This window comes from Felis catus, chromosome B2 (genome assembly GCF_018350175.1).
Source record: "Felis catus isolate Fca126 chromosome B2, F.catus_Fca126_mat1.0, whole genome shotgun sequence".
Lineage (NCBI taxonomy): Eukaryota > Metazoa > Chordata > Mammalia > Carnivora > Felidae > Felis > Felis catus.
Window position 1 is genome coordinate 47,426,179 of NC_058372.1, and position 25,205 is coordinate 47,451,383.

The following is a 25,205-nucleotide window of genomic DNA, read 5'->3' on the forward strand; positions in this document are numbered from 1 at the left end:
GTGAATCCAACAACCTAATCAGACTTGTCCTCAATACTGCTCTTTACTAGCTTTGCTTCACAGATCTTGTGGACATGCCTCAGTAGTACATGTGCACACGTGTGTGTGCATACACACACACATACACACACACGCAGTTTTAATGGAACAGTGTGTTCCAGCTTTTGAGTCCAATCATGAGAGTGACTCTGAAGTTACCCTGAGATTTCTTTCCATGTGTAAGTGTGTTGCTGTGTGCACAAACACTCCTGATAAGCTCTGGTCATGGGAGTGATGTTGGGAAGTATTCAAAAAGTTGCATTATAATTTGTGTCACATTTCCTTATAGATATTTAGCATATGAAGTTCATTGGGGGTCACACAAACAATTCTCATCCTCAAAGTAACTTGGTTTCTACTGCCTCTTTCTTACACATGATATGACCAATGATGAAAACCTAGAGAATTTTCTTTTATATAAACTTCTAGAAAGAAAGATCATATCTATGGGGGGAAAAAAGAACAAACTGAAACTGAAAACAAAACACCAGGTGCTGGGATCTCTGTGTGGTCATACACTTTAGCAGGTTTCTTTAGTGTTGAGATTCACTAATATTTATGTCTGCATTTGAAATAAGGGAGACAATATCCTCTATAGATGTATTATATTTTGTATATAATCAGTGCTGAATATATATTTTGTTAAATTAAGGAAAACAATTCCACCCCTGCTTTACAAATGTAGATATTAAACAATAAGACATTTAAATCACTTCCAATTAAGCAATTTGCCTTGTAAGTAATAAGACTGGACTCTTCGATTGCTTTGTGAATTATTTTAATCATCAATTTAAAATAGAAGTAAAGTTAAGATATAAAGAATTACAGTGCATGTTAGTTGGGCAGGAAAGACAAACATCGAGGAGGTAGCAGGGGAAGGAGTTAATAGCAAAAATACGAAGTTTATTGTCAAGGGGCCAGTTATACCATGAGTTGAATTTTGTCAACCTGAGAACTACAGGTCACATGATTTAAACATGGGGCAGGTGTTGGGCTGGACGCTTCACTTCTGTAGTAAGGAACGTTAAACCAGTGTTGGATCAGGACAGGAGTGGGTGGCATTGATGTAAATCTACTGATGCCTGTATGTGCTCAGTAAAAATTAGGGTCTCACATGTAATTAAAACCAAATGAAACTCAGCAAAAGCTACAGAAGCAAAGTAAGGTAGAAGGTGTAATCCAGCAGACATTTTCTAACAGCACATTATAGTTGCAAATGTATTATTTTATCTCCGTGTCACACAGACAACTAGCTTTGCAGAACTGTTGAACCCACTGGCGGCTGCATCCAAAACTACGTTTTTGTGTCTTACAGTTATTGTATTCATCATAGTAGAGGCAGGGGTTAGCTGGAAGGACAAAGCATGTTTACATCGTATTATCTCAAACATTCACCATCACTGAAGAAACAGATAAACTTCTCAAACACATAAATGAAATTATCCACACCCCGCACGTCCAAGGCCTCTGGAAATCACCAATCTTTTCTCTGTATCTGTGTGTTTGGTTTTTTAGATTCCACATGTAAGTGAGATCATATGGTATTTGTCTTTCTATATCTGACTTATTCACTTAGAATATTCCTTCAAGATCCATCCCTGTTGCTGTAAATGAAAAGACTTCCATTTGTTTTATAGCTGAACAGTATACATAGTGTATACACACACACATACACACACACACACACAGAGATGCACAGTATACTATACATAGTATATAGTACACTATATACAGAGAATATATATATACATACATACAGATACATATATACATATGTACACATATATACATCTATGTATATATGTACACATATATACACATATATCTGTATATATGTACACATATACAGATATATGTGTATATATGTACACATATATACAGATACATGTGTATATATATACATATATGTATGTATATACACACACACACCATATTTTCTCTATCCATTCATCTGTCAATGGACACTTAGGTTGTTTCCATGCCTTAGCTATTATAGGTAATGCTTCAAAGAACATAGAGGTGTAAATATCTTCTTGAGTTAATGTTTTTGGTTTCTTTTAGATAAATATCCAGAAGTAGAATTGCTAGATCATATGTTAATTATACTTTTTAATATTTTGAGGAGCCTCCATACCATTTGCCATAGTGACTACACCCATTTACATTCCCTTTAACTTCACAGAACGGTTTGTTATTTGCCACACCCTTGCCAACATTTATTATCTCTTGTCTTTTTTATGAGAGCCATTCTAACAGGTATGCATTATATCCCTGCGTTTCCCTGGGGAAATGATGTGATGTTAAATACTTTTTCATGTACCTGTTGGCCATATGGACATCTTTGGAAAAATGTCAATTTAGTTCCTCTGCCAATGTTTTAATTGGATTTTTTAATTTAGCTTTCTAATTTCTTTATATATTTTGGAGATAAACTTCCTATCAGACATATGATTTGCAAGTTTTTCCCCCATTCAATAGGTTGTCTTTTCATTTTGTTAATGCATTTCCTTGTTTTGCAGAAGCTTTTTAGTTTGATGCAGTCCCACTTGTTTATTTTTGCTTTTGTTATTTTCGCTTTCAGTGTCAAATGCGAACAATCATCACCAAGATTGATGTTGAGGAGTTTGCCCCCATGTTTTCTTCTAGGAGTTTTATGGTTTCAGGTTTAATGTTCAAATCTTTAATCCATTTTGAGTTGATTTTTGTCTTCAGTGTAATATATGGGTCCTGTTCCATTCTTTTGCCTATGACTGCCTAGTTTTCCCAACACCATTTATTGAAGAGATTGTCTGTTCCCTTTGCATGTATTTGGCTTTTTTGTTGTAAATTAATCAACCATGTATGAGTTGGATTATTCCTGGGCTCTCCTGTTGCATTGATCTATGTGTCAGTTTTTATACTAATACCATGCTGTTTTGATTACTATATGTAGCTTTGTAATATAGTTTGAAACCAGGGAGTTTGATACCGATAGCTTTATTCTTTTGTCTCAAGATTGCTTTGGCTAGTTGGAGTCTTTTGTGGTTTCATATAAGTTTTAGGATTATTTGTTCTAATTCTATGAAAAATACCATTGAAGGGGCACCTGGGTGGCTCAGTCAGTTAAGCAACCCATTTTGGCTCAGGTCATGATCTCACAGTTCGTGGGTTTGAGCCCCACATTCAGCTCTGTGCTGACAGTGTTGAGGACCCTGCCTGGGATTCTCTCTCTCTCCCTCTCTCTCTGCCCCACCCCTATGCACGCTCTCTCTCTCTTTCTCCCTCATTCTCTCTCTCTCTCAAAATAAATAAATAAACTTAAAAAAATACCATTGGGATTTTGATAAGAATTGCACTGAATCTATAGGTAGCTTTGGGTCGTATGGAAATTTAAAAAATATATTAATTCTTCTAATCCATGAACATGGAATATAATTCTATTTATTTGTACCTTTTTCAGTATATTTCATCAATGTCTTAAAATTTTTGATATATAGATCTTTCATCTCCTTGATTAAATTTATTCTTAGGTGTTTTTTCTTTTTGATGCAATTGTTTTTTAAATTTCTTTTTCTGATAGTTTGTTGGTAGTGTACTTAAAATAATGGATTTTTGTATATTGATTTTGTATTCTGCAATTTTAATGAATTCACTTATTAATTTCAACAGTTTTCTGCTGGAGTCTTTCTGGTTTTCTATACATACTGTCATGTCATCAAATAGAGACTGTTTAACTTCTGCTTCCTGATTTTAATTATTTGTATTTCTTTTCTTGCCAAATTACTCTGATTAGGACTTCCAGTACTATGTTGAGTTAAAGTGGTAAGAGTATTCATTCTTCTCTTATTCATGGTCTTAGAGGAAAAACTTTTCACCACTGAATATAATACTTTTTGTGGGCTTGTCATATCTAGCCTTTATAATGTCGAGGTTAGTTCCCTGTATACCCAGTTTGAGAGTTTTTATCATGAAAGAATGTCAAATTTTGTCAAATGCTTTTTTTGCATCTATTGAGATGGCTATATGATTTTTATTTTTCATTTTTTGGTGTGGTATATCACATTGTCTGAATTGTGGATGGTGAGCCATTCTTGTATCCATAGAATAAACTCCACTTGATTGTGGTGTATGATATTTTCAGTGTATTGTTGCAATTGTTTTGCTAAAGTTTGTTGCTCTTTTTGCATCTATGTTCATCAGATATATTGGACTGTATTTTTTTTTTTTTTTTTTTTTTTACTGCAGTGTTCTCACCTGATATTAGTAAATGGTAATGGTAGCCTCATAAAATGAGTTTGGAAGAGTTTTAGAAGTATTGGTATTAGTTATTTAAATGTTTGGTAGAATTCACTGGTAAAGACATCTGGTCTCTAGCTTTTCTAAGTTGGGAGGTTTTTTATTATTGATTCAATCTTCTTCCTAGTACTTTGTTCACAGTTTCTACTTATTCATAGAACATAATTATATTCACAGAATATAATTATTCTGTCATTCAGTCTTGGTGGGGTCATGTTTATTTATTCATAATTTAGTCTTTGTAAGTTGTATGTTTCTGGGAATTTATCCATTTCTTCAAATTAGTTGTTTAATTTGTTGCCATACAGTTGTACATAGCATTCTTATGTTCTTTTTGGTTTGTGTGGTATATGTCTCTTCTTTATAATGTCTCTAATTTATAATGTCTCTAATTTATAATGTCTCAGTTATAATGTCTCTTCTTTAATTTCTATTTTTAATTATTTGAGTGCTCTATTTTCTTCTTTTCCTTCCTCCTCCTTCTTCTTCTTCTTCTTCTTCTTCTTCTTCTTCTTCTTCTTCTTCTTCTGTGTGACTAAAGCTAAAGATTTTTCTGGGTTATCTTTAACAAAACAGCTCTTTCATTGATCTTTTCCATTGTCTTTTTAGTCTCTATTTTATTTATTACTACTCTGATTTTTGTTATTTTCTTCCTTCTGCTGACTTTGAGCTTAGTTTGCTTTTTCTGTAATTGAGGAATAAAGTAAAGTTGTTTTGAGCTCTTTTTTAGCTGTTGTTAATAGAGGTATTTATTGTTATGAATTTCCCTCTTAGAACTAACTGCTTTTACTACTGTTATATACACTATATTAATTTATATAACTTCCCTATTTTATAAGCATGCATTTTGCTTTTATAAAATTTGTTCGAATTACACTAAGTTGATTATACCTACATATCCAGGTCTTTATATTTTTAGGCTTGTTTTCATTCCAGGGTGGCCCAATTTTAGATATCTATCTTTCTTCAATATTTCATATCTTCTCATGCATCTGTAGGTGATCAAAGGGTTTAAGATATGCATCTTCTATGTCATAGATTTAACCTTCTTAAGTAATACTTTCTTTTTCCTACTCTCATTTTACTTCTCTGACATTTTTTTTTTCCACTATAGACATTGGTTTTATATTTTGGATTAAGAAAATGTACCCCATTCACCAAACATAGATAATTAGTAGATATTTTCTTTCTCAAACAACATTTCTTTCCAGAAATGTGGTGTAAAAAGTGAAGTTGAAAGTGAGACAAAAGGAAGAAAAAGAAAGAATAAAGGAAAACGAGAAAGAGAATATCTATCTATCTATCTATCTATCATCTATCTGTCAAGAGAGAGAGAGAATTTGAGAAATATAAAAAGAATCCATTTTCCTTATTTTAAAAGTAAATAGGGGCACCTATGTGGCTCAGTTGGTTAAGCGTCTGACTCTTGGTTTCTGCTCAGGTCATGATCTCATGGTTTATGAGTTTTAGCCCTACGTTAGGCTCTGTGCTGACAGTGCGGAGCCTGATTGGGATTCTCTCTCTCACCTTCTCTCTGTCCCTCCCCTGCTCACACACTCTCTCTTTCTCTCAAAATAAATTAACTTTAAAAAAAATTAATAAAAGTAAACAGAATGACTTGGTCAGGTGTAGGAAAATAAGTCTTCTGGCTTTCCAAGTCTGAAGTTAAAAGATTTTTTTTTCTGGGTTAGTTATTTCTCTATGAACTTATTGAAAATTTTCTTATCAACATTATTCTCAGGGATTAAGGAATTGTTTTCAGAAGGCTCTAGAAAAAGGAACTTTGCCATCTAAAGGAACTTTTGCTATCTAATTGGATGCCATTTAGTGAATACCACGTTGTAGGTAAGGTTTATTTAAGAATTAAAAGGACGTAGGGGCACCTGGGTGGCTCAGTTGGTTAAGTGGCCAACTTCGGCTCAGGTCATGATCTCGTGGTTCACAAGTTTGAGCCCTGCATTAGGCTCTGAGGTGACAGCTAGAGCCTGGAGACTGCTTCAGATTCTGTGTCTCCCTGTCTCTGCCCCTCTCCCAGTTCATGCTCCATCTCTCTCTCTCTTTCTAAAAAAAAATATAAATAAACATTAAAAAATTTAAAAAAAAAAAGAAAGAAAAGGAAGTATTGTAAGGGGACAGTGTGACTATTGTCTAATATGTTCTGATGTGTCAGTAGGAACATAGAAGAATAAAGATCGCTCAGTAAGAAATTACCTGCCCTAATAAGTGGTCAGGCAGGTAGGGGAGTTATGGAGTAGCAAGAAAGCTGAGAGTGCTGGTATCCTGAAAGAGTATGTCTAATTCCAAGGCTGCAGTGAGAGAACCCAGAAACTTTTTTATAGAGCACAGAAAAATTTATACTTCTATTTACGTCTTATCCAGGTTTCCCCTATTAGGGTCATTAACTTTAGGGTGGGAACTTGAGGTTAGGCCTAGACATTCTAATTTCCATTCCAATAGATTTAATCAATCATCTTCTTGGTCACTCTGGGAGAGTGATCTTTGGGAATATTGATCTTTCCTGTGAGATGGTTCAGATAAAAGTTATAGAAAAGTGCAATATTGTCAAATGCTTAATTTTAAGGACACATGGCTCCTGGGTCAACAGTCTACATTAAGCAAACTGAATGTAAAACTTACTACAAAGTTTATTTTCACAGTCATTTGGACAGTCTTCACATGGAGTTCCCACATTATAAGGTTCATTCCTTTTGGCAAGATCATTGCCCCTTAAAAACAGAATAAAGAAAAAATTGATGTAATTAAATTGATGTTTGAACAATGCATATAAAAGTTTACTTACTTTTTATAATAAACTTTGAAAACAGTTTTTGAAAACCACTTCTAGATAATGATTATAATATTTAAGATCGGTTTAAGATTTCTAGATTTACAATGATGAAAATTTATCTTTTTGAATGTATAACAGGTAACTGTGGGGTCCCAAGAATGTTTTCAGACAATTTACACCTATTTGGACAGTCAAGTTCTAACAGGATTGGGGCCTATGAACAGTCAAATCTTACCAAGCAGAAGAGCTTTAGAATCACTTATAATAGGTCATTTTTCTTTATTTATACTCATAAGGACTTGGTGAATAGTCATGTAAAAGAGGATGTTAAGAAAATTTTGAGTATAATTGGAGATGTTCTAACTTCATCTTGCACGATATCATGAAAAACTTGATACATGTTGCTGCTTGTGTAGAAACACAGGGAGCATTGTAAAAGATGAAAGTCCCTCAGTATGGCTAAATCTAAAGTGACAGAGTTGGGGGAGAGAGAGTAGAGAGAGTCTCTAGTTCTAAGCTAATATGAAATTCAGAGTAGACAGTCTTACCTGCAGACATCTAAAAAAAAAACAACAAAAAACAAAACAATGTGGATGATAGCCAATTCTTAATATGCTTGGAAAATAAAATAAATGTTCAGCATTCTATTTGATAATTTCCCCCTTTGATATCTGAATTGTTGGAATTTCACTTTATTTCCTCCTACTTTTTTTTTAACTAAGCTTTATTCCCAATGTGGTACTTGAACTCATGACCTTGAGATCAAGAGTCTCATGCTCTACCAACTGAGCCCTCTAAGCACCCCTAAATTTCACTTTATAAAAGAAAATTATTACTTAATTTAAGAAGGGATTTTTGTCAGACAGTTGGGCTAATCTTTGCCATAGAAAATTATCCTACCACATCTCTGTATGTTTTACTTTTGTGTATTGTCAGAAATTCATTAGAGACCACCAGCCCCAGCAAAGATTTAGTACAATTTATGTGTTGTAGATGCAAAGAGATCTTACTGCCTTCAATACTAATTACATAGATAAAATCATAACAAATATTAACTACTGAAATCAAGAAATGATAAGACCACAAAATAACTCATATAGAGCTATTATATAATATATCTATTGAATCTATACTGATATTGGAGACCTCATTTGAAGTATGAATATGGTAGCATATTACCAGATAAATAGTTTTTGCTGATTTATATTGAACATCTTTTATTTTGCAACAAAAATGAGGGATAACAGTTAAACATCATGTAAACAGATATTTGTGGTAAACTATTGGAGGAATATATCCTGTTCTGAACAGTCTCTAATTTTTCATAATTACCACTGGAGCCATACAGTGTGCCCTTATGGGATTCTGCAATCATTGTCTGAAACTGATTTTACTCTATAACCACAGTTGATAGGGCAAAGGAGTCCACTTATTCTTCACTGAAGCAATCATATTATCTCTTGTGGGAATTGTACTCATACCATGATAACATGGAAATTTAATTTCTAAAGAAAAGACATACACTGAGAGACTAAAAAGCTAACCATGAGAACACTTCAATTTTTGTTTGTTTACTCTTGATATTCCACTATATTTCTGCCCTTGCATTCTAAATATACTCTTGAATTGCTTAAGTAAATATTGTTTCTTTGCTTATGCTAATCAATAACACATAACAAGGCTACTGGTAATAGCTTTGATTTTGGAGATTCTACTAATGAGATATAAATTCATTTAAAAAATATGATATAGGGGCATCTGGGTGACTCAGTCGGTTAAGCATCTGACTCTTGATTTCAGCTTAGGTCATGATCTTATAGTTCGTGAGTTTGAACCCCCCCCATCAGTCTCTGCCTGACAGTGCAGGCTTTTTGGGATTCTCTCTCTCTCTCCCACGACTTTGGTCCCTCCCCAACTTGTGCACATTCTCTCTCTCACTCAAAATAAATAAATAAACTTTAAAATGAATATGATATAAATAAAAATACATGTGTGATATTTTAGGTATTGGCTAAATGACATTTTATCCCTAAAGTTCTGCTTAACTGAAGTGAAATATTTATTTGTGTTTTCTTTTGTAATGTTTGAGAAACTGGATTATGTAAGAAGGATATATTTCTAACAGCTATGTGAAACAAAGCTGTATAATACATACTCATGACAATAGTGACAAACATAGAGATACTGAGTTGACATTCTTTTGGGGCATGATGAGATTCCACACCCAATGAGGTAAGAAGTGGCCCAAACTACCTGTAAAGACAAAGAGATGTTTTTAATTAATAATTTGATGTTTTGCTAAATGATTAAAATACGAATATTGTTACCCATGGCTTAAAATAAACATGTCTGCTTCCAGTATTCTTTGAGCATGACTTATTAGGAATTCATAGAAATAGCAAGATTTCCATGTGTCGGACAACAAACATGCATATGCACACTTAGTGGCCATCCCTAATCCTGGCTCATTCTCTTATCAAATCTATGTGGACAATCAGATAACATGATGAAGACTGCTTGGTGGTTATGTAAAAAATCAGGGATGTCTGGTGGCTCAGTCGGTTGAGCGTCTGACTTCAGCTCAGGTCATGATCTCACAGTTCGTGGGTTTGAGCCCCGTGTCGAGCTCTGTGCTGACAGCCCAGAGCCTGGAGCCTGCTTCAGATTCTGTGTGGGTGTGTGTGTGTCTCTCTCTCTGCCCCTCTCCTGCTCCTGCTCTGTCTCTCTCTACCTCTCTCAAAAATAAAGATAAAAAAAAATCAAAGCATAGGAGGAAATTTATTTAATCACCAGGGAAAAGGCATAGTGTAGAGTTATGAATTGGCCTTTGAAGCAAAATGACTCAAGTTCAAATTCTATCTCTACCACTTTCTGGTTGTATGGTATTTACCAATTTGATTTATATCTTGAAATTTTTGTTTTTAAAGTGGGATATAATAATATAATTTTCTACATCATAGAAGTGTAGTGGGAATTGAACAATAAAATTTTTAAGTGTTTGGAAGAGGAAATATTATTATCTGAGTATGATGAAACTAAAGGTCTTATGATGTAAATAGTGGGTCTAGTCTACCTTTATCTGAAAGAAATAGAAGGCAGGAATTGATGTCACAAATTTGTCAGATTTTTAGCTCTTGGGGTGGCCATTTTATTTTTATCCTCTGTTGATAAGGTAAATTATATGAATACATAGTCTAATGTTATAACATTCTTGGATTCCTAGCACATACTCTTTTTGTACAAAGGTATCAATCTTAAAATAAGAATTCTACTTGCTAATCTTTTACTTAGAATTTCTGCATTGTTATCTATAAGTGATTAAGTCTATGATTTTAAATAGGCAGATAGTCTTGAAAAGCAGAACAAAGCTGGAAGTCTTATATTTGGCAATATCAAACCTCACTGCAAACAGTGGCACTGGCATAACAATAGACAGATAAACCTATGAACTGAAATAGAGATTCCACATATAGATCTTCACATGTATGTTCTAATGATGTTCAAGAAGGGTGCCAAGACCATTCAGGGGGGACAAAAAAAGTGGGAAAAAACTAGATATCCACACACAAGCAAATGGACAGTACCTTATACCATATAAAAAACAAACTCAAAATGGATCAAATACCTAAGTGTAAGAGTTAATATCATAAAAAACTCTTCGAAGGAAACACAAAGAAAAACCTTCATGATATTGAATTTTGCAGTGATTTCTTGAATGTGACACCAAGAGCACAGACAGAAAAGGAAAAAATAGATAAATTGGACTTTACCAAAATTAAAAATCTTTGTTCATTATAGCATACTATTATCAGAGTGAAAAGGCAGTCCATGTAATAGGAATTAATATTGGCAAATCCTATACCTGATAAAAGATAGATACCTAGAATATGTAAAGAACTCTTATAACTCAACAACAAGAAACCAAACAACCTGATTTAACCCAGCAGCTCTAATTAGAGATGGAATCTCTAAGGAATTAATTTACAAGTCATAAGTGTGGGACCATGATCTGATAGGATTTGTGTCCTTACAAGAAAAGGCACTAGAGGCACTAGAGTGCTAGCTCTGGTTCTTGTACTCTCTCTTTATTTCTCTCTTTCTCTCTCTCCACTCCGCCCCTCTCTCTGCAAGCATTAGCAGAGGAAAGGAAAGGAAACTCCATGCAAGGATATAGTGAAAAGAAGACAGGAAGAGAGCTCTCACAAACTATGCTGCAGAAATTCACAGACTTCCAGCCTCCAGAATTATGAGAAAATAATTTCTGTTGTTTAATCCATCCAGCCTGTGATATTTGTAACGACAGCCCAAGCAGACCAATACAGTGTGTGGATCTGAAAAACCAGAAACTTCATTGCTGCTGGGAATGTGAAATAATGCAGTTATTGTGGAAGACAATATGCCAGCTCCTCAAACAATTAATTATACATAGAATTTCCATATGATCCAGAAACTCCACTTAGGGGTGCATACTCAAAAGAATTGAAAGCAGGATATGAACAAATATTTGAACTCCAATGTTCATACTAGTCTTATTCTCGACAGCCAAAATTGGAAACAACTTAAATACCCATCAGTGGATGAATGGATAAACAACCAGTGGTAAACAGATATGATGGAATATTATTCAGCCTTAAAAAGGAATAAAATTTTGACACATGCTACAACATGGATGGATGTCAAATGAGAATATAATGCTAAGTGAAATAAGGCAGACACAAAAGGACAAAATTTTTATGATTCTAGTTATATGAGGTACCTAGAGTAATCAAATCCATAGGTACAGAAAGTAGAAAGGTGATTGCCAGAGGCTGGACACAGAGGAAATGGGAAGTTGTTGTTTAACAGGTGCAGAGCTTTAGTTTGGGAAGATGAAAAGTTCTGAAGATATATAAGATTGCTGCATAAGAATTTGAATGCAGTTAATGCTACTGAACATTAATGCTGCATAATTTAAAAGTAACTAAAATGACAAATTTTATAAAATATATACATATATTATATATGCATATATAGATAATTATTAAGTGTCATATATGTATGTATACATAGTATATGTGTATATAAATAATATTATATACATATTATTTTTTACAATAAAAATAAACTAGAAAGAAGAGGATTCTCTGTATTATAAGGTACTGTTATTTTCATTCTTTACAAATAGCAGAAATGTAATATATGTGACACTGATGTTTTATAATTTTGTTAATTTCCAGAAAATCAAATGTATAAAAACGGAGACTAAGCAGTTAAGCAGCTTCTCCAAGCCAGCTATTGAGAGAATCACACTTCTTTGTGTTCCAAATGATAGCAGGAACTCAGTGGGTCAAGTGTAAGTTTGCAGGAAAAGGTAGAACGATTTTCTCAGTCACCTATATTCCACACATGCTTATAGTCATTTAAACAATGTGTATATTTGCAAGTATGCAGGTTACCTGAGTATAATGCTCAATTGTTATGCCATTATCCATTGACGTCCATTCCCCATACTTGAAATATTTAGATTCGTTGTACCAGATTTCAATTACATTTGACCATGAGATAGCATAAGATGTCAAATGCATATTTTCTCCACAAAAAGTATCTGAAAGGGAGAAAACAGTCTGTGTCATACTCTATGAAACCTGGAAATATAAGGACACTTTCCTCACTTCCATTTTATGAATGTTTCTCTTATCATCTAAGCAATGTCTTATAAAAAGAAAGCTGACTCAGCTGTATCTCTGCTGGCAATCATTTTCCCACTGATTAGAGAATCTGTGGTACTTAGGTTTGGTGAGAAGTCGACAGTAGGAGATAATGTGCAAGCTTGGAAATCAGCTCGACGTTTCAGTCTCCAAGCTGATGGAGAAGGGTGAAACCAATCCAAGCAGCCTGTGGGTTGTAACAGGGCCTGTGACTTGCAAACAGCTACCCACAGGTATTCATTATGCAAGGACCATGAAATAAACATTTGCTCATTTAGCCATCCACTGGTGATGTGGGTTCTTGACCAAACATGGTATTCAGGAATTATCTACCTTTCTCTGAGACTCATATTGCTAATTCACAGGTCAACAATATTGGGCAAAGATGCCCAATAACCTGTAAATATGGAAGTTTCATTAGTATCTTTGAAATATTTTGTAACAAGCAAGTATCTCAAAAATGTTAATAATGTCTACTTGTGTAGGAAGTATTAATGGCTTTTCTGGAAACAAGCAATGATCCACCTAACATTTATGTCCTGAGATGGACTCATTTTTGAGCACCTAAATTTGTTCACATGTACAGCCCAGTAGACTTGAATATAACTCACCTATCATCTGTATTAGTATTTCAAAGCCAAAGATATCCCTAATGCATTGTTGTGTGTAGCTGAAATAACTACATAGAATAGACAACTTCCAGCTATCCAGCTCTCCATCCAGTTATCACTGTATTACTCAACTATTCTATAATTTTGAGAGTTTTGATTCTTGTTTCTGATGATCAGAATCTGGAATTTGAAATTCTGAAATATCCAAGTTTAAAAATTGATAATAATAAAAGTGTAGTGGGCCACAATCTACTGCCATTTATGGGGCCCATATAATACCAAAAGACTTAACTTACCCTTGCCAGGTTATTTAACAATCACCGAAGGCTTCTGAGTACCAAGGTGAGTCATGTAGACATATACCTACTTGTAATTCGCCTCCTAGGTGCGCTGCTCTCTCTTAATTCGCACTGTGTTGACAACATTCTGGCATTTTGTGCAGCTTCCTCACTCCAGTCCTACAGTGGAAGAGTAAAGTAGAAGTGCTTGGTCTTATTGGTATTTCCATGATAATATTTTAGTTTATTGTTTCTAAAAAGCCAAGGTTAGCAATATCTTCAATTGTTTAAGCTAACAATTTAAATAATATTATTAAATGTTCTGGTTAGAAGAGGAAGACGAAACTTTCAACTTACTACTTTAGCCCTTGAATTTACAAAATCAAAATTTGGTAGTAATGCTCAGATGTAGCATTCCTCTCTCAGAAGTATGAAAGAGTTTAAGTAAATGCTTTCTGTAAAACAGATCAGGGTTAGAACTCCATTCTGTTTTTTTTAAGTTTATTTATTTTTGAGAGCGAGAGAGAGAGAGAATGCAAGAAGGGGAGGGTCAGGGAGAGAGAGGGAGACACAGAATCTGAAGCAGGCTCTATGCTGACAGCTCAGAACCTGAAATGGGGCTTGAACCCATGAACTGTGAAATCATAACCTGAGCTGAAGTTGGACAAATAACTGACTGAGCCACCCAGGCGCCCCTCCATTCTGTTATTTGATGGTAGTTTTATCTCTGAAACATTATTTAATCTCTTTGAATATGTTTCTTCCTCTACAAAATGTGACCCTCAATGCCTAATAGCTTGTTCTAAAGTTTTAATGTAATAATTCATGCAATACAATTATGATATGACAAATCTTATACTATGTGCTCGGTAAATAAATGATGGCTATGTACAGTGTCACACATCTCCATCTAAAATGACAAATGATAATAAAAAATAGTAGCTAATACTACATGCCAGGACCTGTTACCAATTCTGTATGTATATTCCCTTCTTTTGGCTCACAGAATCTCCACAAGAGAAGTACTATTATTATCCCCATTTGCAAATGGGGAAAATGAGGCACAGAGATGTTGCATAATTTCTCAGGATGACACAACCAATAAGGAACGAAAAAAAAGTAGGATCCAGCTTATTATACCTTCAGAGTGTATGTTCTTAACTCTTAATGTGTGTCAACTGTGCTGAGTTGAAGAATTTTGTCAGGTGTATCTCCAAGTAAGTTGAAAGGCAGGAAGTCTATATCACCAGTTACGGGACTCTGTGGCAAAATTCTCCCTAATACTCTTTAATCCTCACAGGGTGTACATCCACTTAAAAGACTGTATCAATATCTTCACGCAACCCATTATCAAGAAAAGTTGTAGGCCTTGTTTTGTAATATAGACTGAGACATAGGTCATTCACTTACTCTTCAGAATAAGTTTTGTATGACACCGAACTGTAGGCTTTGATTGTTTCACGCAACAAAAGTTGTATTTTACTGGTGGATACATTTTAACTGAGGGAGTAGAGATGACACAACACATCCCATTAAGTCCCAGGATCTCCTGGCAGTGGGAATATCATCATTGCATGCACTAGTAATCTTGCCTACTATGACCAGGTTACCAAGTGATTAGGACTAGAAATCATCCGGATAATTTACAACTAGTTGCTTGTTGTGCATGTTGTGATGCACTAGCAGGTTGCTTTCTAAACAGAAGCACTTATTTCCTTGCAAGGAGTCCTGCCCACTCACAGCTCTCTTGTCTGTCCTTTCTAAAAATTGTCCTCATCCAGGAGCAAAATCACTTCCTGGAGGTAGTTTGTACCCAACAACTGGTAGATGTGGGAATTGTAAATGACAGGCCACCTCCCTCCAACTTAGGACAATTCAGAAGGGCCATCCTAGCTGTACAGCTTCCTGAAAAATTAGCTGAAACCTCTGTCATGACAATGTCACAACCCAGCTTTTCTATATGCCCAATGCTGCTTCTCTCTCTACCTCTACAGGTAGGTGTCATTCTGGAGATTGTTCTCCAATAAACATCCTGTGTGCTGATTTCCGTCTGAGTATGCTTATCTTGTATAACTATCTGAAACATTCATTACATACTATCTGTGGTTCAGACCTCTTTGCAGAATCTCTCTAGAATATTACCTCTGATTAATGGTGGTAAGATATTCCTTTTGGAGGGGGGACTCATGGGTGGCTCAGTTGGTCAAGTATCTGATTCTGGATTTTGGCTGAGGTTATGATCTCACAGTTCATGGGTTCAAGCCATTTGTCGGGCTGACAGCACGGAACCTGCTTGGAATTCTCTCTCTTCCTCTCCCTCTGCCTCTCTCCTATTCATGCTCTCTCTCTCTTTGTCTCTCTCTCTCAAAATAAATAAACTTGAAAAAAAAAAGATACTCTTTTTTGGGTGATGTATCCATGATTAAAATCACAAGTGAGTATTTATGGTTATTGCACCAAAGCTATGAATTCTGTCCTTAATACCTGATTCCATTTAATCAGCTTCTAACCTTATGTATGAAAACTTTTCTTTTTGGAAAACCTCTGCCTGGCAGTTATGACCAGCTCTTCAGCCCTGCTGTAACTCTATCAATTCCTTTCTTTCCATGTCCTATGTATTGTTTATGGGAACAATTCAACTCCCATATTTCCTTTAAAATATGATTCAGTTTGGGGCAACTGGGTGGCTCAGTCCATTAAGTGTCCAACTCTAGATTTTGGCTCAGGTCATGACCTCGAACCTCATGAGTTCAAGCGCTGCATTGGGCTCTGTGCTGGCAGTATGGAGTCTGCTTGGGATTCTCTTTCTCTCTCTGCCCCTCCCCATCTCTCTCTCTCTTCTCTCGAAGTAAATAAGTCAACTTTAAAAAATAAAATAAAATATGATTCAGTTTTACTGGTGCACTTAATTTATTGTCTTGATCTTTCATACCTTTACACTTCAACACTTGAATATATTTATTCTTACATTGTGCTCTATTTCCTTTGTAGTTACCTTTAATTCATAATAAAAAAAAGTCTCTGAAATCAGAAGTTATATTTTCCATTTACTCTAAAATTTTTCTTTAGTACCTCCTAACTGTGTTTGCTTTCCTGGAAACCAAGAAGTTTGAACCCTGTTTGTCCTAAGGGAGGCAAATAGTTAAGAGCAGGTGCCTGGAGTTGGACCATTTGCATCTGAATCCTGACTTATCCAGTACTTATTACTTTGGATGTTAGCTAATTTCTCGGAGGTTCAGATCCATCATCTGCAAAATGGAGATGATAATATAATCTACATCACAGAATTATTGATTTAAATGAATTAATGTAGGGGTGCATGGTGGCTCAGTTAAGTGTCTGACTCTTGATTTTGGCTCAGGTCGTGATCTCATAGTTTGTGAGATTGAGCCCTGTGTGGGGCTCAGTGCTGACAGGTGGAGCCTGCCTGGGATTCTCTCTCTCCCTCTCTCTCTCACAAAATAAATAAACTTAAAATAAATAAATAAATAAATAAATAAATAAATAAATAAATAAATAAATAAGTTAATGTAATAAGGTTCTAAAAGAGTGCCTGTCAACAGTCAGCACAATATACATGTCAGTTACATCACTCACAATGCAAGACTGACTATGATAGCTACTGATTTTTATTGTTTTGTTTGAATAACACTTTTGATTCTAAGATGACCAAGAGATAAATTTCAAAATAATTTTTTTATTCACTTACTTTCCACCCTTTGTCATTTCCATGAGAAAGCTGTCCTTTAGAATCACCCTCCAGAGCCTGCACTATTTCTAACTCTTGTACCTTAGGTCCATCCAGGGTTAAAGGAATTGGGATAAAGTTGCCCAGAAACCTGAGGGATACTTCTGGGAGATAATGAATACAAGGTTAATCACCTGGTACATCTGAGACTGCCCTGAATTTGTTTGTTTTATAGCACTTAATCTGCTCACACAGCAGGTTTATAGTGGAAAGACCATTTATCTTATCTTTTAAGGTGTGAGGGAACTGGGAAATAGATTTGTCAATATTTGTTTATCTGGCAGCACCCCCTGACTTAGAATCGGGACATCTTGCTTCTCAGGTGAGTGTCTAGCCTCTGGGCTGCTCCCCAGTGAAGACAGTTATGAAACGCCTCTCTCACTTAAAGCTCACTATGCTGACAATGCCAGCTGGCAGCATGAGCTTCAGCTGGGAGCTTGTAGTGGTCACTACCCCAGACTTCCCCAAATCGGGATCTCAGACAGTGGGGCCCAGGAATCTGTGCTTTACCAAGTTGTTCAAGTAATTCTTAACACACTCAAGTTTATAAAGCACTGTCCCAGGGTATATTATGAATGGAGTTAGACTGTCTGAGTTGGAATTGTTGCTCTGTCATTTAATAACTGATTTGGGGAGAGGGCATCCAGGTAGCTCAGTTGGTTAAGCATCTGACTCTCGATCTTGGCTCAGATCATGATCTCATGGTTTGTGAGTTCGAGCCCCACATCAGACTCCATGCTGACAGTGTGGAGCCTGAATGGGATTCTATCTCCCTTCTCTCTCTGCCCTGCTCTGCTCACACACGCGCGCTCTCTCTCTCTCTCTCTCTCTCTCTCTCTCTCTCTCAAAATAAATAAATAAACTTTAAAACCAACCAAACAAAAAATCACTGGTTTGGGGAAAGTTACATACCTTCTCCATGCCTCTGTTTCTTTTGCTGCTAGGTCAAAGTTTTCTTCAGGAAGACCAAACTTTTAGTAGATTGAAAGTGAATAGAAGTTAAGTAAAAGCTCAGTTAACACTATTACTACTACTGACATCATCGTCGCTGCTATTTAATTAATCTTACCATCTTCAGCATGTTGCTGGCTGATGGAATTACCCCTCTCCTGAGGTTGTTATGTACAGTAACGATTTCTTCTTGGACAGTTGCCAATTCAGTGAGGAGTGTGTTGTATGGAACTGGAGCTGGTTTTGCCTGTTACCAGAAAGCTATTAATTAGTGTCGCTTCTTCCATGTGCAATTCGTCTTATATAATATATCACTGGCAGACCTATAGCAGTATGAATTTGTGGTTTATATTGAATAAATCGCGATCTACAGCATTTTAAAATTTACGATAGCTCAGGAGATTAGTTTCCATTTTTCCTGTGCTATTTCTGTGGGTTTCTGAATGTCATCTGACATTTTATAAGTCTATAGCATAATGCACTGAATGCTCTGTGATTCTTTTCCCCCCCAGTTTATGATTGGTACTTTGGGCCATGTTAAAGTACTTTTTATCAGGCAATATGAATCACAGTGGAAAATATCTTGATTCCCTTCCTTGGCTCCTTCCCCACCCCATTTACTGTAAGTGTTTTCCTTGTTTCCCAAATAAACCACTTGCACTTGAATACAATTAAGGATGTGTCTAATCTAAGAGTTTCATTATTGAATACAAAGCCCCTACTATCTCCAATTCAGAGTCTATATTTTTATCTAATGCAAATGAAAAAAGCATTAATGTTTACATCTGTATGTGTACATATAAAGTAGAATGCAAATCAGCTACAATCTGGAATTCCTGACTGTTCTTTTAAGCTGTTTACCTTTTATCCTTCAACTAATAAGAAAACTAAATGACCTTAATATTTTGTGTTAGCATTTGGGGAACCTGGGTGGATTAGTCCGTTAAGCATCTGGCTCTTGATTGAAGCTCGGGTCATGATCCTCTCACAGTTTGTGGAATCGAGGACTACGTCTGGCTCTGTGCTGACAGCATGGAGCCTGTTTGGGATCCTCTCTCTCCCTCTCTCTCTGCCGCTACCCCACTCACACACTGTCTCTCTCAAAATAAATTAATAAACATGTTTTAAAAATTAAAAAAATATTTTAGGTTAGCACTAATTGCTATGAAAAGCAGCTTCATTTGTGTGTATGTTATGTATGACATTTACTCATGCCTTTTACTAAAAAAAAGTGGCAAAATCTAGGTAGTATAATTTGAGTAGTATCTATTTATTCCTCAGCTACCACAGGGCTACCAGCAGTCTCTGAATGGATGAGATCCAACACCATACCTTATTCAAATAGAGTAGTTATTGTCATTTACTTTATGCCAACATAAAATGGTATGGGGGAAAGGCAAAAATATGAAATCCAGAGGACCCCTCTAGAGACTGTCCCCTGTGAACATCATTTTCAAAAACACATTCATGTGGTGCTATTTTCCTTTATACTCTAGGTAGCTCTAGTCTAGACTACAGGAAAGGTGGGGAACCCACCAGAATCCCTTTACCATTTCCAAGATATAACTTCCCTTGCTCCTCTGAACTCTGCTTCACCGAAACTCATGACATATTGCTCTACCCTCTCATCACTGACCGTTTACTCTATGACAGTTTCCCTATTACTTCCTCTCATTCACAGAAATTGGGTCTCCTGAAACAAATTCATCCTGTCCACCCATTTCTTCAGTCAACTCAGGGACTGCTGCATTCACATGGATGACTCCAGCCACCTGATATCTCAGGCCCCTTGAATTCTCCCTCTCTTAGATGGTTCCTCCAAGTGTCTTTAGTCTCCACCATGATGATCACAGTCTATATCTCATAATCACTGCCAAGTGCCATACCTCCCAAATCCCCTGGGCAAACTTTTCCCTGCCTCATCAGTTCCTGCTCTTCCAAGTTGCCAAGGTCAATCACTCTTTTCAACATATTCTAGCCTTCTAGCTCATCATTTTCTCCATGTCCCCGCTCTTGAATTTTCTTTCTTTTCTATTCATGTACTCTTATTTCAACAACACTCTTGCTAAAATATTGAATCTTTTCCCTGCCCATCATTATTTAGGAACACCCCCACTTTGGATGGGACCAAAAATTTCTTTGCCTGCATGGAGTCAGATGAGCATTGTCAGAAAAATATCCCACAAAATGACAGATATTGGTGTCATCCCAAATCAGGATTTCTCATCTCAAATTGCTCGTTAATTTTTCTCATCAATTCTATTAATTTACCTCGTTAACTCACTTTGTCTTTTTCCACAATGTTATTGTAGAACTTGTGCACTCTACCTCAGTAACATTTACTTCTCTCAGCAGATTGTGATATGTGCTAGTTTCCTCAGTAAAGAGACAATATCTGATGATAGCTGTTTTAGGTTCTCTTGGCCAGTCTACCAATCTGCCTATATCTGTTCTCATTCTTTCCCCCTTACCTTTTGTGGTACTACTGAAGAGGTCATACTTTGTTGTTGTTGTTGTTGTTTGCTGTTGTTGTTGTTTTTAAACTATTTTATTGAGGTATAATTGACATGTGAAAGCTATACACGTTTAATGTATACAATTCAAGGAGTTTGGGTAAGTATACACTTGTGAAACCATCAAGACCATAAACAAACAAACAAACAAAAACACAAAAGACCATACATAACAATCACCTCTCAAACATTCTCCCTGCCCCCTTTATTATAACTATTGTTATTATTTTGTGTATATTGTAAAAACATGTAACTTAAGACTTACCCTCCTGGCAAATTTAAAACTGGATATCCACATGCAAAAGAATGAAATTAGATCCTTATACCATAGATAAAAATCAACTCAAAATGGATTAAAGACTTAAATGTAAGACCTGAAATCAGAAAACTCCTAGAAGAAAACATAAGTATAAAGTTCCTTGACATTTGTCTTGGCAAGCACAGACAATGAAAGTAAAAATAAACAAGTGGGATTATATCAAACTAAAAAGCTTCTGCACAGCAAGAATTGTTTCCTTAACAATCAACAAAATGAAAAGACAATTTAATGAATGGGAGAAAATATTTTAAGCTATATACCTGATAAGGGGTTAATATCCAAAATATATAAAAACTCATATAACCCAATAGCAAAAAAAAAAAAAAAAAAAGCACAACAACAAATAACCTGATTAAAAAAATACACAAAGGACCTAAACAGACATTTTTCCAAAAAAGACATATAAATGGTCAACGGGGTATATGAAAATGTACTTAACCTCATTGATCATCAGGGAAATAAAGGTGAAAACCACAATAAGATATCACCTCAGCTATTAGGTGCACTATTGTTAAAAAACAAGATTTCAAATGTTGCAAGGATGTGGAGAAAATGGAATCCTGATACACTGTTGGTGGAAATGTAAAATGGTAGAGCCATTATGGAAAATAGTATAACAGTTCCTCAAAAAATGAAAAAAAGAAGTCATTCTTTCAAAAGCTTTGTCCCCAGTGTTATTTACCCCATTCTCTTCCACATTTTCCCAAATTTCACATTACTCATTATCTTTCCAGTATATCTTCTACCATTCTTTTGTCTTGGTCCTTCCCACTGGCATTTACTCATAATCATGTTGTTGGTAACTTAAACAAACAAAACTTTGCATTTATTCCACTTCCCCACTCAATCACTGTACTTTCTACTTTCCTTCCCTATCACAATTTCTGAAAATGTTGCCCATACTGGCTGTCTGTAATTTCCCACCCTCCAGTAATATAGTCTGCATTCACCCTTCCCCCACTTATTCCAGTAAAACAAAAGTTCTATAGTAGGAGTAATATACCCCGTCTCAAGCCCCTCTTCCTTTCCCTGGAATTAAACAATGTCTGGAGAAATTTCTGGTTGTCATGACTGGGTTGGGGCGAGTACTCTGCCATTTTGTAGATACAAGTCAGTGATTTTGCTAAACATCCTGAAAGTTTCAGGACAGACTCCCCTGACAAAAAATTATTCCATACAAAATGCCAGTAGTTCTGAAGTTGAGATATTTTGTTTTGAAACAGCTCCTATTAAGGTCACAACAAGCTTAATTTGTAAGTTCAATATTCTTGTAATGTCTTCATTCTACTCGATCTATTGGCTGCTAACTCCTCTGACTAAGCTCTCAGTATAGAAATAGTCTTTCTCTCCATGTAAGGGACAACACATTCTCTTCATTTTTTCTCCTACCTCTCAGATTTCTCTTTCCTCACCTGGACTGACTATGGCTATAGCCTGACCTCCTACTGGCCTCCCAGCCTTCAAATACATACCAACCCCCCCTACACTCTCCTTCCAACCCCTCTATCCAGTCTTCCACAATCCATTCTGCAGGAATCTACCAAAGTAAATATTTCACAACACTGACACAATGGGTCTCTTTCCTGTTAAGTCTTTCAACAATTTCTTAGAAAGAAAAACTAAATCTTTTATATGGTCTATGAAGATCTTGCTGACTTCTCAGCCTCTACTTAAGACATGCTCCCCTACTTTTATCTGCTTTTGTCTCAGTGATTTTCTTTTTTTAATTATTGTAATGTGCCAGCTTCTGTTCTGCCTCAGAGTATTAGTCCAAGCCTGTCACTTTGTTAGTATCCTCTTTTGGCTTACTGTACTAGGTGATGACAATTAACCCTTCAGATCTCAGGTCTACCACCGCCTCATTCCAAGAGAAGTCTCTAATTACCTCAGACAAGATCAGATCTCCTTATTACCTGATCACGATTTCCTGTACTTTTCCTACAAAGATCTTTTTGTGTAACATCTACTAGATCCTCACAGAAAACTATATCTCAGTAAAAAAGTGATTTTTGTCCAAGTAGATGCCTACTATCTCAGTAAACTCTAACATTGAAGGGGAGTTTAAAATAAGATTCAAGCCTGGTAGTCTATTTGGTCTCTACTTGGAGTCTAAAAAGGGAATATATCATACTGTTTATTTTCATTGGACAAAGAGGAACAGTTTGTTTTTTACTTCAACTAGGCTTAATGTTTAAATTTTATGTAATGAATTTGTGTTTGGGGATTAATTTGTTTTATGTTTTTTTTTTTTGTTTTTTTTTTCATTTAAAATTCTTAAGCCTTGGAACACCTGGGTTGCTCAGTCCATTAAGCATCCTAGTCTTGATTTTGACTCAGGTCATGATCTCACAGTTTGTGAGTTTGAGCCCCAAGTCAGGCTCCTCACTCTCTGAATGGAACTTGCTTGGGATTCTGTCTCTCCCTCTCTCTGTGTCCCTTCCCTGCTCTCTCTCTCTTTCTGTCAATATAAATAAATAAACTTTAAAAAATTCTTAATTTTTTAATTTTGCCTTAGTTTTCTGAGCAAATTTTCTGTAAAATTACATGCAAATATTCCAATAATTATCTTTCTATAGAATGTATACATGTTGTTTTATCAATGCCTTCAACCTTTTCATATTTTTCCTTTGTATTGTTGGTCAGTAAATGGACTAGGCTCTGGTTGCCTTGACGGGAAAGTGTTCTACTTACCTGCTTTTTGATCTGGGCTTTTAACTTTGATACTGATTCCTTCTTTCACATGGCAGCCTGAGCCAGGCAGTCTAGCTCCTAGAATGTGAGCTAAATGACCTAGTGACCTAGACTAGACCAACCCAGACTATGCTTTAAAGTCAAAGGTAGTGTTCTTGCTGCCTTTCTTCTTTCCCTCTGATGGAGGCTATGTTTAGGTTTTCCTTACTTTGAAGTGTGAATATCCCCCCTTCATACTGTGGAAGTAAAATGGGAAGATAATCAAAGAGAAGGAAGGAGAACTCTCCTTCAAGACTCTACTTCCAACTTACTAGAGCATTATTGAGTATTAGACAAGAGGTCTACCTGGTTTCTCTTTGTGGAAGAGGTGTGAATAATAAGACCCAAATCAGCACCCCAATAGTCTGATGTATATAGATTTTTTTCATTTATAAAATTAGATGCCTTCCAATCTTGACTTCTCTGAGCTAGCCCATGAAATCATAGAAATCACTCATATGTGTGCTCATCATAAAAATATTTTGGATATGTTAAAAAATGTAATTTTTAAAATATCATTGAGGCTATATAGAGATACATATTATTGGGTGATCATAAAATCCTAAGGCCCTATACCTTATACCATTGAATGTTTTGTTTTTATTTTGTAATATTGAAGTTATTGCCTTTAATAAGTAGTAGGATTCAGACCTCATATATTGACTCCATTGCTTACAGTTCCTCACACTTCTCTTCTTGCTGTTCACACCTTTCATTTTATATTTAATTTTGATATGTTTAATTCTTGTTATAGTCACAAATCAAATAGTTCAATTGGGATATGGAAATACTTACTTTTTCTGGGTTAAACAAGATCCAAACAATTTTTTTTCCCATTTAGTCATAGAAAATGCATGGATTGGCTATATGCTCTACATTCTCTGCTTTTTTAATCATCCAGAGGGGCTGTAAATGAAATTGGCATGAGCCCATGGAGCTAAACTGGTTAGGTTTACTTTCAAGCTCTGCCACTTGCCAGTATTCTGACATTGGCCACATGACTTCACCTCCCTATGCTTTGGTTCTTTTCCCTGCAATACGAAATTAAGAGTGGTACTTGCATGCTAGAGTCTATGGTGAGACAGAGGTGAGTAAAGGGCATAGCATCCACACAACAATGTCTATAATGAAATGAGTTCTACAGGAGGAGCTCTTATCCTTTCCTGGAAAGTAATTATGAAACATATAATCCTCATATACTCTTACAATCAAAATAGTCAGGAAACCAGCAGTGGCAGCCAAATACAATAAGTGTTTCATTGCCAT

At 35.7% G+C, this 25,205-nt stretch overlaps 1 protein-coding gene across 1 annotated transcript; it reads right to left on the reverse strand.

The window, feature by feature from the left end:
- Nucleotides 1-800: 800 nt before the first annotated feature.
- On the reverse strand, nucleotides 801-25,205 carry CRISP1 (cysteine rich secretory protein 1). The gene is made up of 7 exons (XM_019830703.3): nucleotides 25,146-25,205; nucleotides 18,496-18,624; nucleotides 13,768-13,858; nucleotides 12,538-12,686; nucleotides 9,258-9,355; nucleotides 6,952-7,040; nucleotides 801-1,388 (listed from the first exon to the last, which is right to left on the reverse strand). Exons 1-7 carry the CDS (start codon nucleotides 25,203-25,205, stop codon nucleotides 1,261-1,263), a joined length of 744 nt encoding a protein of 247 aa, XP_019686262.1. The 3' UTR covers nucleotides 801-1,260.